This window comes from Cyprinodon tularosa, unplaced genomic scaffold (assembly GCF_016077235.1).
Source record: "Cyprinodon tularosa strain WSP-4 unplaced genomic scaffold, ASM1607723v1 ctg520, whole genome shotgun sequence".
NCBI classification, from domain to species: domain Eukaryota; kingdom Metazoa; phylum Chordata; class Actinopteri; order Cyprinodontiformes; family Cyprinodontidae; genus Cyprinodon; species Cyprinodon tularosa.
Window position 1 is genome coordinate 138,061 of NW_024039253.1, and position 15,421 is coordinate 153,481.

At 38.6% G+C, this 15,421-nt stretch overlaps 1 protein-coding gene across 12 annotated transcripts in view; it reads left to right on the plus strand.

The window, feature by feature from the left end:
- The window catches only part of foxp2 (forkhead box P2), a 120,538-nt gene extending 108,499 nt beyond the window's left edge, over positions 1–12,039 (plus strand). For 9 of the 12 annotated variants that reach the window (XM_038303898.1, XM_038303904.1, XM_038303899.1 and 6 more), the window contains 7 exons: positions 401–611; positions 1,591–1,694; positions 1,805–1,906; positions 4,066–4,187; positions 5,016–5,085; positions 5,873–6,177; positions 11,331–11,475. In XM_038303898.1, the coding sequence (XP_038159826.1) occupies positions 401–611; positions 1,591–1,694; positions 1,805–1,906; positions 4,066–4,187; positions 5,016–5,085; positions 5,873–6,177; positions 11,331–11,475 (1,059 nt within the window). Of the gene's footprint in view, positions 1–400; positions 612–1,590; positions 1,695–1,804; positions 1,907–4,065; positions 4,188–5,015; positions 5,086–5,872; positions 6,178–11,330 lie in introns of all 12 variants that reach the window. The other 3 variants (XM_038303905.1, XM_038303906.1, XM_038303903.1) reach the window with 2 other exon arrangements.
- The last annotated feature ends 3,382 nt before the right edge of the window (positions 12,040–15,421 follow it).

Below are 15,421 nucleotides of genomic sequence, written 5' to 3' on the forward strand. Positions count from 1 at the left end.
GCTAACTCTCTACTATTTAAGAATGAAGAGAGTTTGTAGTGGAGTAAGATAGCCACGGAGGGAGTGTGAGAGAGAGGCAGGGTGTGATAAATAGAGAGATAAAGAGAGATGGGGCTGGGATAACACGGAGGCTGATCGTTGGATAATCTTGAACAGCGTGCTCTAATTAGAATTCTTATGATACAATTTGGTGGTGGTAATTAGTGGAGATGGGCTGGCTCCTCTCCACGAGCCTTGTTAGTGGAAACACAGCTGTGTTAGAGAGGAGCAGTGCAGACACTCCAATCTGTCAGAAAAACCACGAAATGATGCCTTCCGCCTCCTCCTTAACCCACATGTGTATGTATCTCTTTCCCACATCATGAGTCATGACTAAGATTTTGTCTTCCTCGTGCTGTAGCTCAACTTGGTGTCGAGTGTCACCATGTCGAAGAACCTGCCCTCAGCGTCACCCCCGAACTTACCTCAGACGCCCACCACGCCCACAGCCCCCATCACGCCCATGGCTGCTATGCCCCAGGTGCCATCGGTATTGGGAGGAGCCAACGTCCCCAGCATGGGAGCCATGCGCAGACGCCACTCGGACAAATACTCCATGCCTTTGTCGTCGGGTAGGACCAACTACTCAGCACTGCACGCAACACCAATTCACAAAGAAACCGATAAAATGTATTGTGTCATATATATATATATTTTCACAAAGATCTTCAATATATTGTACAAAAGATGTATCTGACCCACACAAAATGAATGCCATTACAAAGTAACAGTCAAAATAAATACATTTGGAGCTAAAGACATGGTGGTGGAAGCATCATGCAATGGAGATTCTTTAGCAGCTAGTGGAAAGTTGCTGAAGGTTCTGTTAGATTGTGACATAAATGTGAAAAACCTCAAAGGGGAAGAGTATTTTTATAGCCTTATTTTTTAGCTTAATAACTGAATTAAATTCCACTTTTTTTGTCATTTTAAATTGGTTTAATTTAAAATTTAATGAATGCTGAAACAGTAAATTATAGTTATGCCTCAACCCTTGCAATTAATAGTTTGAAAACCAAGAATTGCACATTACACATCTTAAATGAACACAATTGCAGTGGTGTGTTAAGAAGTCTGTGAGGTTTATAAAAGCAAGCCTGTATTTAATCACTCTAAATGTAAACGGACAAGAACTTCCGCTACGCATAAATATTGCATGAATGTTAATTAAGTTCAAATAATGGTGGAAAAATACAATATTTATTACATTAAGACGTCCCATGTATTAAGGTTTGCATTTTAAACGGCCCGTCTTTGATGTTTATATTTACTCTCTGTGTTTAGTGTGAAGAAGCATAAATTATTCACTTCAACCCTAACTAACTACATGGATCTCATATACCAATGTATAAGCGTTTAATATCTCTCACGAGAGAGATTAATTAAAAATGCATTTTGTTAGACATGGAAAGTGCTGATTTGATGTGCCCTCCCTTTCAACCCCCCCTTCCCTCTCTGTCCCTCCTCCCCCCCAACCCCTCCCCATTTTAATTTGATGAAACCTTGAGCTAATTCAGCACCTAAAGGTATGAAATTTGCCAATTATTTCAGGTGGTGACACAGTATTTATTTTTCCAGAGATTGCCCCAAACTACGAGTTTTATAAGAATGCAGACGTCAGGCCGCCATTTACTTACGCAACCCTCATAAGACAGGTGAGTGGGGAGGAAAAAAATTGACTTTCGCCTAATTAGGGTTTAAACAAACTGATCCACCTTTTCTCATCTTTGCCATTCTCAAACCAACATTGATCATTTCATTTCAGGCTATCATGGACTCCGCCGACATGCAGCTAACGCTTAACGAAATCTACAGCTGGTTCACGCGCACATTTGCGTACTTTCGACGCAACGCTGCAACTTGGAAGGTAATCCTCTCAAAGCACATGTGAAGACAGCCCAGATTTATTTAGTACTCCTCATGTTCCTTCTTCTGAATAGAGCTCATTCTTTTTCTTTTTATTTATTATTCCAGCACGCCGCCTTTTCTGTTTAGAAATGACAGCTGGAAGAATCATTCCCCCCTCACATATCGTTTTCTAATTTGGTGCAATTAATAGCGGAGGCCCGGTGTGGATAGGAGAGGGCTTTGACGCACTAATTATACAGCAGCCACTCCATCATCAGCACCTTTTGTTAAGAGATACACCCCTCCTCCTAGTCCTGAAACCACCTTCCCTCGCATATCAACGGTTAATTGCAAGGAAAGGTGGCTGGTTTGCCTGTTAACCAGCTCTCTGGTAGACATCTTAGCACACAAATGCACAGGAGCGGGGTTAACTAAAGCATGGGGGAGGAAGCGAGAATAGGGATGTCATTGAGGGGTGAACTCTTTATTTACTTACACAAAAGAACCCCATTTGTATGTCGCTACAACTTTATGGTCCTGTCCAGCCTTACAAAGGTGGTGAAAAATGTCCGTCCCGCAGCACGTGCTTTCAGCCAGGAGCGTGTCTGTGTGCTGATAAAGGAAACTAAGCCGAGTCGTCAGTGTTTCATCCCGTGGTCCCCTTGCATGTCATCTGTTTTACCTTTTCTTCAGCCTCTGTGGCTGTACAGAGGAAAAACTCCAGCAGCCAGTCATCAGCATGCAGAATGTGTCACGGCACTAGATTTAGCAAAGTGAATTAATTTGGATTTGGGATGCAAATGAGCAAACGGGTGTGTGATCACGGATTTGAGGGGGCATGCGTTGAGATCGGTGCCCTTTCCTAGATTGTTAGGTACAGTATGCTCCATGTTTTGCTGTGTAACAGTGTTTTGACAAGATGTGTTCTCAGGATTTCTTTTGCACGAGAAGAAATCAAAGCTCCTCCTGTTTAAAACCGGTTTCACTCCTTCTTTCCCAAACAAATCCTATCGTTTCAGCGATTTTAGAAATATCTCCTGGTGATCTATTTACAACTAGAGTTTCACAATTTCCTTTGTAAGCATTAGCAGGATGATCAGCAATGGGCTTGTCATGTGATTAACGGTCCAAATGTGTTTTTTTTTTCTGTTTTTTTTTGTAAGAATTGAGAGCGAAAGAAATGAAAGGTAGTTTAATATCTCAGCGTCGTCTCATCAGCTCAAAAGAGCGATCTGCCCCCCACCCTATCCCACTTTCCCTTTCTCTCTCTCTCCTCTCTCACCCAGAAGCTTATTAGTTCTAACTATATAGCATGCATAATAAAACTGCTCATTTGCTCATTAATATTAAAATTATCATATTCAGAGCCATGGGCATTAAGATCAATCAAATCATGGGATTTTCAGGTCAGATGCAAGATCTGCTTATGAGTTTTTTTCTTTTCTTTTTTTTCTCTTTTTAGAATCCCTTTCTTTTGCAGAAAGAGCTGTACACACCAAGCTAAAGGGAAATGATAAATATTAGAGACATGGATATTAAAGCCGGGGTTATTATTTATAGGGCCTTATGCATTCTTTAATCATACTTATGTCATCATATAATTTTCCTTCTTAAGGTTATTGTGGTTTTAATTTATGCACAACCTTTTTTAATCCAAGACAATGAATTGAAAACAAACTGAAAAAGGAATATTTGGACCGATTGATGTCTAAGCCTCTTTCTAACACACACTTAAATGATCTTAAATACACATGCGCATCAATGCAAGGCCTTCTAGAAGACTTTTTTTTCTTCTTGCAGCTCTGTCATCTTTAAAGCGATGTGTCCATTAAGAGCTCTGCTTTTCTGGAACAGGAAGGGTTACTGACATCACCATTATCAAGGCCGGCATTACCACTTCTGTCACCACCATAAGCCATTCGCTATGCTGATTACCTCCTTTTAGCCTACTTACTCTGATTGATATGTACTGTGTGCAGGACTTGTAAGAGCATTCGCTCTCACTCAATTTTTACTAATTAAATCAATGGTGCGTGAATGTTAAGAATTTTTTTTTTGAAATGTGAAAAAAAAAATCAATTTTCAGGCCTTTTTTTTCTCCTTATGATGGATAATGAGTGAATATGATTTGTTTTGCCTCATCTTGTCTGACCTGTGCTTGTCGCTTTTTTTCTACAGAACGCCGTCCGCCACAACCTCAGCCTGCACAAGTGCTTTGTGCGCGTAGAAAACGTGAAGGGGGCGGTGTGGACGGTGGATGAGGTGGAGTACCAGAAACGCAGGTCGCAGAAGATCACAGGGTAAGGCTAGCAAAAGTAGTTATTTGCCTTTAAATCTTTTAAAATATTGTCACAATTTCAATACATTTCAAGTGTTTTTATGAAGGGGACCAAAACATGGTAGCATGGATTAGTGAAGCAGATTATGATATCACAAATTATGATTCTACCACCACCATATTTCTGTTCTGCTCTGTCTTGCCTTCCTTTCGAACATTAAGAATTGCAAGACAGTTTTCATGCTTGCCTTGCACCCTATGAGACTTAACAAAATAAAGCCTAGATTTCTTCTTACCATTCTTAAATAAAAGTCAGAGTGTTAAAGTGTAAACCTTATAGATTTGATTGCATTACTTACAAGGGGACTTTACTTTTGTTTTCTTTTACAATTTCTGAAGATTGCACTGGAATATATATAGGGGTTTCTGTGTAAATGGGCCTGGATACACTTTCTGTGCTTCTATTTTAAGAAGCAACAATAACAATTATATTTCCTGTCTGCCCAAATTACACAATTCAAGTGAAATTGATAGAATTTAGTACTGAAAAGATAATAAATGTTACACATTTTCATAGCTTAAGTTGAACAATAGATATTAAATAGCAATCGCCACTGCCATTCAAGCCATTCAAGTATGAGCAGTTGAAGAGAAAATTTAGGAAAATCAATATTTGTTATCCTCCATAATGGTATTAAAATTATATATTTCCTTAATGTTTCCTTAATATGTATACATATCTCTGCAAGGCACATGATGGAGATTAGATCAAGCAGTGTATTGTGAACAGGATAGGGAGGTTTGTATATTTATTTATTTATTTTTTGGTTTGTTTTTTTCTTCTATTTAGAAGTCCGTCTCTTGTGAAGAACCTGCCCTCCAGTCTTGGCTATGGAACGGCATTAAACGCCAGCTTACAGGTAGAACTCCTCACTCAATCCTACATTAAGCATGAGCTGAAGCACTTTTCGGCTTATCTCTCCCTCCACACCTTTTTTTTTCTATCCATCCCTTTTTCTGTCCACCTTCAGACCCAGAAGGCCACCCTGTGGTCAAACCAAGCAGAAACTCTTCCTTCCTCATTCCTGTCCTTTTTCCCCTTTCTCCCAGTTTGTTGCAGCCACCTTAGATTGATTGTGGCATGTGCAAATGCAAGGGCATGTGCATTAATATTTATCTAACCTGTCATAAATGATTTGGCTTCATAGTGTACGCCAGCGAGGTGCTCATGGCAAAAACTTTAAAAATTTAATCACTGTATATAACTTTAATGTGCAGCAGGCTAAAGTGTCAGGAGTTTTTATTATTTTGAGGTAAAGTTTTTGGGAGCCTTTTTATTATTTTATTAATACATAGCCTCTCTACTCAAAGGCATAAGAATGGCAGTTACTGGGAGGTAATCTGCAAGCTTCCACACATGGGAAAAATTTCCTGCAACATAATAACAGAAGGATATTGTATTTAATAATTGCTATGTTAAATCATTTCATTCCTCAGCTGTCTCTTTTTTCACTCTTCACAGTGGCTCTAAACCACTAAATACCTTCTGCCTTTGCAAACCATTTATTCACTGAACATTTCATGTAATTATGCTTCATATGCTTCGCATCTTTCTTGCTCCCTAATAGCCACACACCCCTCATTCTTCTTCTTCTCATCAGTATTTTCCCTTTTTCTTATTTTCGTTTCTCTTTTTCTCCTCTGCAGGCTGCCCTGGCAGAGACCTCCCTGCCTTTGCTGGGGACCCCTGGGCTCATGAGCAGCGCCACAGGCCCAATGGGAGGCAGCTGCCATGGCCTGCTAGGGGGCGACCCATCTGGACCGACCGGCGGGAGCCCACCTGGACTGTTGGGCGGAAGTCCACCCGGCTTGATAGGGATCAGCCCACCTGGAACGTTGAGCGGCAGCCCCCCGACCATGTTACAGTCCGCACACGAGGATCTCAACGGCGCACTTGACCACCTTGACACCAACGGACACAGCAGCCCTGGGTATTCCCCTCCAGTACACATGTAAGTAAAATATATTCTGGAACTTATCTGTTCTGGAGTTCAGAGCATAAATATTCAAACTACTTAAGCTTTTGTACATTTTGTCATAAAGCACCAAATGCAGGTTCATTTAGAAGATTAACAGAAAGCAAAGTACAATTGGTTTTACTAACTGGAAAATGTTGGTCTTGTTAGTTTTTAGTAACCCTTAATCTGATCCCGCTAAAATAAAATCTTAGTAACAAAAATCAATAAATAAAAATCAGCCCATGATCCAAAAAAAAATGGTGTAAAACAAGAAATGGTTTGTTCCAGACAAGCTATGGAAGGAGAGCATTTAGATTGCCAAGCAATCCATGATGACTCTGGAGGAGCTGCAGAGATTTATGGCTCAGATCGTAACCCAAATGCAGAACTAGATCAGACTCTGAATAAAGTAACGCTTCATTATTAAAATAGTGATGTACACTTTTCAAAAATTTGCTCTTTTGGTTTGATGCTACACATAGACAAACATACAGCTGGCATGCATATATACAGAGGATAATAGTCCAGATAATACAGATGCATGCTACATTCTTTACAGCTGTCTTTTAAGCTTAAAAAAAAGATACAAATTATGTATAATTTCCATCTACTCATGTGCTTTGTAGTCGTTCTCCATTACATAAAATAACACAAAAAAGTAGGACAAAAAGTGACCTACTGAGACATAAAAAAGCATTACTTAAAAAATGTTTGCTGATTAAATAATAAACCTTAATGAATAGTTGACCCTTTAATCTCTTCAGCGCTAAATATGTAGAAATGTGGCTTTTAAAAGCATTTGAACTTTTAGTCGCAATGGAAATGTGTCAGTTTCCACTTCTCAGATCTCTAAGTGTTCTTGTTTGATAAAGAAAGCTTAAGCTACCTTTTCCACTTACATGAACGTATCTCCCGCCCTATGTTGCTTTAATTGTTTGACATTTAACCCCCCGGATCAGTATCTGTTTAGTTAACACTAACCTCAGGGCAGAGCTCAATTTCTATTCTAGATTGCATTGAAAGCAGCCGCTCTTCTCCCTTTAAGTAGGATTTCATTGTCTTTGTGGTCATACAGTTTAAAATCTATATATAGGCTCTTGTGATCCCACTACTGTGTACGTTTTAGCTGCTATATTTTATGCAGGACTGTTCTTATTAATATTTAGCAAGTGTAGAATTAATTACTTTAAACATCTCTACTTTATGTAGCTGAAAGAGAAGGTTTGTGTTTGACTTTCAGAGACATCTAAGCCATTGTGTGAATGAACACACACGCATACACACACCGACACAAAGGCTGCGTTTTGAAACAAACACTGAAAATATCCTTTAATGCTTCATATGTGCTGTCTATCAAAGTTTGCGTTGCGACATTAATTAACCATTTGTGTAATGGATAAAGGATGCTTTCCATTGCCATTATTTATGAGAATAGAAGTGATAGAACGTTAATATATTAGGACATGTTTACTTCCCTGAAATGGAGTGTTAAGTGAGGCAAATCTGCCATGCTCTTGACAGAATCCCAGTGTTTGCACTCCCTAAGGTCATTTAATTTTCAGTAACAGAACAGCACAGACTCTTCCCTTCCTCTTTTCCCTCCGCTTTCTGTGGCCAAGTCGCCTCAACACTGACACAAGTTGTTATGGAGGAAAAGAGGCGTCTAGCCTTCCCTCTCTCTCTCCACAGCCCCTGCCCAGCTTTCATGTAGTCCGCGACAACCTCGAAATGGAAAAAATGTGTTTCTCAGCACTACTTTTTGCTGTACGTCTTTAAATAATAGAGCGGCTCGTAGCACAAAACTAAATAGTACATCACCTCGAAGACCTGTTTTTGGAGAAGAGTCATAAGCCCAACTGAGTCCACTCAACTGTTAGACAAACCTCCTTTTCCCCTAAATGTCTAAAGGTTAATGATGTCTGCTTAACCGCAGACCAACTTGCCCTGGGCCATGCTAGGTGTGTGTATGTGTAAGTATGCATGTGTAATAAACTCATGTTCACCCTAAGGGGATTTATGCTTAAAAGAAGTGGTGGCTGTAATAACCAGAAATATCTGAACTCACAATTAGAACTTGCATCTTTTCTCACATTCAACACAATATGTTGAACCCAATTATTATGTTTTTTTTTTCTCATGTTTTTAATCGTTTCGCGTCCACACTTCTTTGGTGTAATGAACATCTTCCTCTTTTTCGGCCCCCTTCCCGCCATCACCGCCATCAAAAACCCTGGACTAATGACCTTATTTGCATCCCTGGCTTTACCTCTGCACAATTGCAGACGCTAATCTGCGATTGATATGAGAGCAAGCATCTCGGCCTATTTATTACACTGCATTTCAGACCAGCATTTACTCCCTGAGTGACTCAATAATGGCATCCAGCCATTAGGCACTAAATGGCTCATCCACATATTTTAATAAAATGTTGGAAACCCGAAGCGAATACGGCTGTTCATCACTTTTTGTTGTAAGGCATCCAAACATCCTAATGAGGAGTATTTTAATAGTGTGGGATCACTTAGATGCACTCATTAATATTTTGATATGACTAGTAGATTATCTGGACCCTTTCACAAAGTAAGTTTTAGTATGCAGAACGGGCGTGTGTGTAATTATTGTGTAGTCTGAATTGGAAATATGGTTGATACAAATTGAAATGTGTGGAAAAAATAGTGAACATATCCATGTAAAAAAAAAACGTGTTCGCTGAATGAATATTTTGCCTTTGGTGTAGCATTTTGATGCTTTATCTCATCTGCAACCTCTGCCTTTCACCCCCCGCTGTAAATCCACAGGACAGAAACAGAAATATTCATTGCTCCGCTCCAATCCTGCCAAGATCAGCCTCCTATCTTCTCATCCCGGCCACATCAGAATATTAATTTACAGTATTTGGCTGTGAATATTCAAGTCATCTGTACCTTTTAAAAATTATTTTCAAATTCAAAGGCTCCGCCGCCCTCCCTTTCCCCCCGCTGATGAAGGCGGCCCAGGAGAGAAGCATCCTAACGGTGCCGCCGCTTGATAAGTCTCCCTCTCCTCTTTCCGAGTCTACGGGGATTTTCTGATGCATCCGATGTGTCAGAAATAATTAGGTTTTGTCAGATTTATCATTGTTGCACAAACCCTTCTCCCCGACCAGGGCTCCGGATCATGTTATGCCTTGTTTGTGTGTGACAGCATTATTATTCTTGTGAGCTGCCCAGCACTTTTTTCCACCCACTCCTATGTTGTTCTGAAGGAAAAAGGCGTCATGTGCTGCTTCCTGCCCAGCACTTATTGACAGTGGCTAAAGATATTCATCCATTTAGAGTTAAAAACATGTATCATGGTGTCCGAGGGAACTGCCGGGGCTGAAGTTGATTAATGGCAGAAGCAAGCTGCTGGTTTTTCCTCTTGAGGAGCGACACACCACAGCCTCTGCATATTAACGAGTGGCTGTGCTTTCTATTAACTAGATAAAAAAGCCTCTCCTCTGCCTTTGCTCCAGGGGGCTCAGGGATGAGAAATTCTCCATTATTTATCATGTGGCCTGTTTTTTCCCCCCTTTTTTTCATGTATTTCAACCTGGTGTCATCAGTAAACTTTTAAATGCCAAACATGTCTGGTACATCACAGCTTATCGGCCTTACAGGGGCCGTGTTTTTCATGCAACTTTCATGTGCTTACTTACAGTAGACGTGAGGCATCGTGTTGAATTAGCGTCTTGCAAACAACATGGTTTTCACTTTCACTAGATAATAGGTGTCATGATTGTTTGTTTTTTTTTGTTACGAGAAAATGACAAATTGTAGAACAAGCATGAGTAAGGTTCTCATCGTATGGACAACCTTATCTAGTTTTTAAACACAAAGTTTATGAACAGAATAGAAAACATGCTTTAAATGTTTTAATTGAAAGCAATATGTATGCTTCTATGAATAGATTATAAAGGATATTAAAGCATGAATATACATTATTTTAATTTGAAGATAAAAATGTATAACTAGCTGAATAATTTTGTTGCTTCATTTTGCTCTATATTATCCCTTCTGGTTAGCAAGCTGGATTATACCTGACTAATTAGTTGATCTATCTCAGCTAGCTGGCCTCCTGACATCTTGTCAACTAGAGTGCAATATTTTCAAAACAGTCAGATTTCTTATTCAGCATGAAATGCACAACCATGGTTAATGAAAGTAGGCGGGTAAGTTAGTCTGTGCTGCATACTCTCAGAGAAAACTTTGTCACTCCTTCATTCCATCTTGCAAAAATAAAAAAGGCTGTTAAAGCATTGGAACGATGTGAGGAAGAGTTTTCTGTTGTGTAAAAAAGTAGCCATTTAAAACCAGATCACTAAATCAATTCATCCAGTTTTTACTTTCTACATTCTTGTTATTTAACCCCATCCTACTTCCTACTCCATGGGCCCTAATTACCTTTATGTTTTTTGTTTCCTTATAATGGATAATAAGTTGATTATACAAAGTAGCCTTGATTTAATATATCTTATATCTGTCATTCTGGTACATTAGAATATAGTTGTTAGAAGCTCCTTAAAGGGAAGATTGGGTTGAAATAATACATAATATTTATATTATAGAAAGGCTGACTTTTTCCATCAGATTTTAATCTGAAAAATTTAAAAATTATTGGAATTATCAGACTGTTGGTTAATATTGTGGGTTTGGGTACCCTTATAGAGTTACAGACTGTAAATAGTTTGCTTACAGTTCAATACATGTACAGAATATATGTACAGATTCTGTTGGATGTTGTGTTTGGAAAGAAAAAAAACTAACAGTAAAAGCGGTATGTATACTTGTATGGGAAAAAATATTTTCAATAAAAAGTGCAAATATCAAAAAAAAAAAAAAAAAAAGAATATACTGTAGTTGTTACAAAATGTCTTGAGACAAACAGTCCCATTTCATGCTAAGAAATGTCAAAAACGAATGACCAAACTAACAAAATAGTGAAATAATTACACCTTAAAACCTTGGTAGACCTTAAAACTGGGAATCAGCCCATGCTTAATTACAAACAGGTAAAGGGAAAACCATATGCCAGCTCCTTGAATCGTCAGGATGTCTTTGTATAGCTTTCTATTGAGTCCTAGTTGTTGCAGAAAACATTTTAAAACACCGTATTTTTCTTTTTCACAGGCCCCCTGTTCACGTGAAGGAAGAGCCTCTCAACATGGATGATGATGACTGTCCGATGTCACTCGTGACGACGGCCAATCACAGTCCAGAACTTGACGATGACCGGGAGCTGGAAGAAGGGAACCTATCGGAAGACCTGGAGTGACTAGGATATGGTTTATGGTCAACGTATCCCTCCACTCTACCACACTGTTTCTCTTACACAGACCTACAAGACTAAAAAAAAACCACTCCACAGTCCAAGCAACCACAGCTGACTCTCTTTCTCACCACTGGGACTATTTATTGAGCATGTATCCGGATAGAGACCAATCCAAAGGAACTCTTTGTTGCAGACCTTTAGGATTCCCAAATCTGACAGACATGAGATGTCTGTTGTAAAAAGAAAAAAAAAAAGAACTCACTGAGACCTGTTATATTTGGGGGTGGCATGGCCACATAAAGTGAAAGGATGATGGACTCACTGATAAGGTGGACACATGAAACAAATAAGCAAATCATGTTCTGTTGAAAGCTAGCGGCCTCCTAAACTGCCAAAAAGGAAGACGTTTTACGTTTGTGAATAACCCAGCCCACAGTAGTTGTTAATGTCTAGAGACGATTGCTGGTTCAATTCAAGTTGTTGCTCTGTTCTCATTTGCACAGAAGTAGTCTCGGAAAATCGTGTCACTGCCTGTATGTTGCTACTATTATTAAACTCAGCAAATTATTTTTTATCATTTTTTTTTAACCATTAATTTCCATATCTGATTTTTAGACATCACCAACTGTAAATTGCATTCTTCAAGCCACATCTGCAGTACCAAGACTGTTTTCACAACTGTTCAGAGAAAAGAAAAAGAAAAATAACAAGTAAAAAGTCAGCTTTCAGTCTATGTGTTTGTGATTAAAAGTCTCAAATGAGAAAGGAGAAGTAATAAGAGCTTGTGTAAAAGCGCCATTTACAATACAAAATGCATTTCTTCGTATCTTTCCTCTTGCTCTTCTTACCTCGGCGTTCCAAAGCTTTGTCTACCTGCGAACAGTGACAGGCAACAGCTAGAAACCAAAGCCAATACTAGCAATTGCCAATAGCTTACAGGCAGAAGCCACCAAACTCTTCTTTTTGGTCTCACCTTCTGTGACTTTAAACTATTTCAAAGAGAAGCTTTTTTTTTATCCACAGACTACCTTGGAATAAACCTCTGGGATCATTTCATTTAGCCCTATACAAAGATGATCAGATCAGAAACAAGTGCTGATTCTTCATGTGTAATTTGGGAAGTCATAAAAACGTCCGTTACGGTTATCCACTGCCAGGCATTCTGTCAGTGAAATAACCATAAAAATGGACCATAACCAAAATAAATAATTTGTGTATTCAATATAAGTGTAAAACCATCTTGATGTTTTGAGGATTGTGTTAATATTGTATTTTTGTTATGCATTACACATTCAAACCTTTGTTTTTGTTATGGGTGGGACCGTCCAAATACTTTTACGTCTTTACTTCTGTGGCGGTTTTTGTTCTGAGCTGCATCAAATAACTGAAAACACTACTAACCAAACATGAAAAATATCTAGTAAAGCCAAATAAGTCATAATTTCAAGTAAATATGAAATAATGTGGCTTGGTTACCGTGGAAAGCAAAACAGTGATAGCCATGGTAGAAAGAGGATCCAAGGTAACCTTTTTCTAGGTGAGATTTGCTTTAACCTCATTCAATACTCGTTATCTTTCCTTTAACTATACAGGCTTGTTCACACCAGAGTAACTTGTATGGGTGGACAGCTTTTTATGGCACATTTTGTAATCACAGACGAAGAAGTACATCCATGATTTCACTTATTTGCCATTTTGTACCTTAGCCATTTTTGTTCATTTCAAACCTGACTTCTTTTTAGTAAAAATTGGTGCCATTTACATTTGGTCAATTTCTGTCAGCCATGCACCAAAAGTTTTATGACATTCAATAGACAAATTGTTGTCAAAACTACAAACAAAGGCAAAAAAATGTCCTCTTAAGGTTTCCAATAACCCATGATTAATTACCGTTACGTTCTATCTGAGGATTTTTTCATGCTTATAATTTATGAAAAACACCAAACCATATCAAAAAATGAAGGCATACAGAATGGTGTAGGTACTTGGTATTGAAACTGTTAGTTTACAGCTATAAAAAAAGTAGGAGAAATCAGAGGGAAAATGAGTCTGTGAGAAATGGGGGTACGAATAGCCGAGGGGTAGAATTGATCCTTGAGTGTTTTTGCTTTAACGGCCGTTTTCGTTTTCAGTAAACCAAAGTAACACAAAATTCTGCCTCCTCTTGTACAGGATAAGCATCGATACTCATAGTCACGCCATGCTGGAGTCTGGCATACACACATACAGAGACCTGGTGGTCAGCTTTACCGTTTTCACAATATTATGGCTTTTTAAGGAGCAACGTGTTGACCCCGTTCTGACCAAAATCCTAGCCGTACTGTGCGTGCAGCGAGTCCAAGTTGTGAGGCCAGAGCTCAAACACACAGATACTGTACAAAAGCAGTACTTGTTGGCTGCGACACCTCAAGAGGATAGGAGTCAGTGACTTGGGAAAAAAAAAAAGCATTCTTAATCTTATTACACCAAATAAAAAGGGCACTTCGTTTGTCGTTTAAAAGGAAAAACAATAAAGGGTACTCGCATTTACCCAAAATAGGCTTTCTAAAAGCTTCTACCTCTGCACAACAACAGAACAACTACGACAGATTGCACGAGTTTGGAGAGCTGTCCCACTTTTCCACGCTTGTCTCAAGACCATTGTTTACATTCCCTGTGTCAAGATATGGAGGAGTCGCATTGTGATAGGTTGTCTGCAAACATTTGTAGAATGATAATGTATAGATTACATGTAAGGGGAATATTGTGTTTTTTTAAAAATGCATGTCTTAAATTCATTTGGTGGACTGGAAACAAAAAGAAATATAATAAAACTCATTGGGATGATGGCCTACATGTTACAATGCATAGGAGTGCATTACCTCAGAGGGATAAAACCTGTCAGCCACAGAATGCATATTACCTGTAGATTTGCATGGGTTTTGTACAAATTAAGTAAAAAAAAAATGTCTAAAATAGTTGCTTGCACATAATACCAGAAAGACCTCCAGACCTGCAATCTGCTCCTCCACTAGATTTAAGGATTGTCTGGATTTTCTGGGTTGATTTTTGTCTGTATTTTGATAACTGTGCATACTTATGTAAAAAGAAAAAAGGAAAAAAAAAAACAAAAAAACATGTCGGTGAACCCATGAAATTTAACAGACTTTTTTCTAAGAGGAAAAAAAAAAGAGTTCTGTGTTTCTTTTCTGACTTACCTGAATTTTTACTGTTTCTCTCTCATTGCTCGCTAAGAATAGCAAACCTGCTTTTTCTGCATCTGCTTTGCGTAGCTGTAAGGCTTTAACCTAATGTGTGTATTTATTGCTTGTACCTCTGTGCATACTTTATGAAGCATTATGTCTGGCAGTTGAGTCATGTATCCTTTCTACTGCAATCCTTCTCTAATAATTGAGAATATGATCCCCCCCTATGTATACAGTAAATCGGGACTGTAGCAAACATATGTTTATGTAATTGGTGATTTTTTTTTTTTGTTTTTCCATTTTATTTTAATCGAGATTCAACAAACTTTTTTTGATACTACTCATTCCTGTGTACTGTGTCCATATGTTAAAGGTTCTCTGACATTAGAAGGTCATGGTTGAGAATTGTAACAGACATTATTTTCTGTATTCATGGCATTTCACTGCTGAATAAAATAAAGGACCAAAACTTGGATTTTGAAAAAGCAACTGTCTTCCTCTAGCATCAGAGAGTAAATCACCCACCCCGCACCCTTTTTGCTGTTGAGCATTTATCTTTTATTCCACTAAGGCACAGCCATGAAAATCTAGCATGGCATTACACATTTAGGGTTTCAGGAGCTCCCACTTCAGAGAGAAGAAAAAAAAGGGATAAAATTTTAATGTATATGTTACCAGTTTTTTATTTCTTTTCTTTTTTTTCCCTTACAGCTGGAGCTTTGTTTAGAGAAGCGGGACAACGCAATGTGTTGCCCACCCTCTGG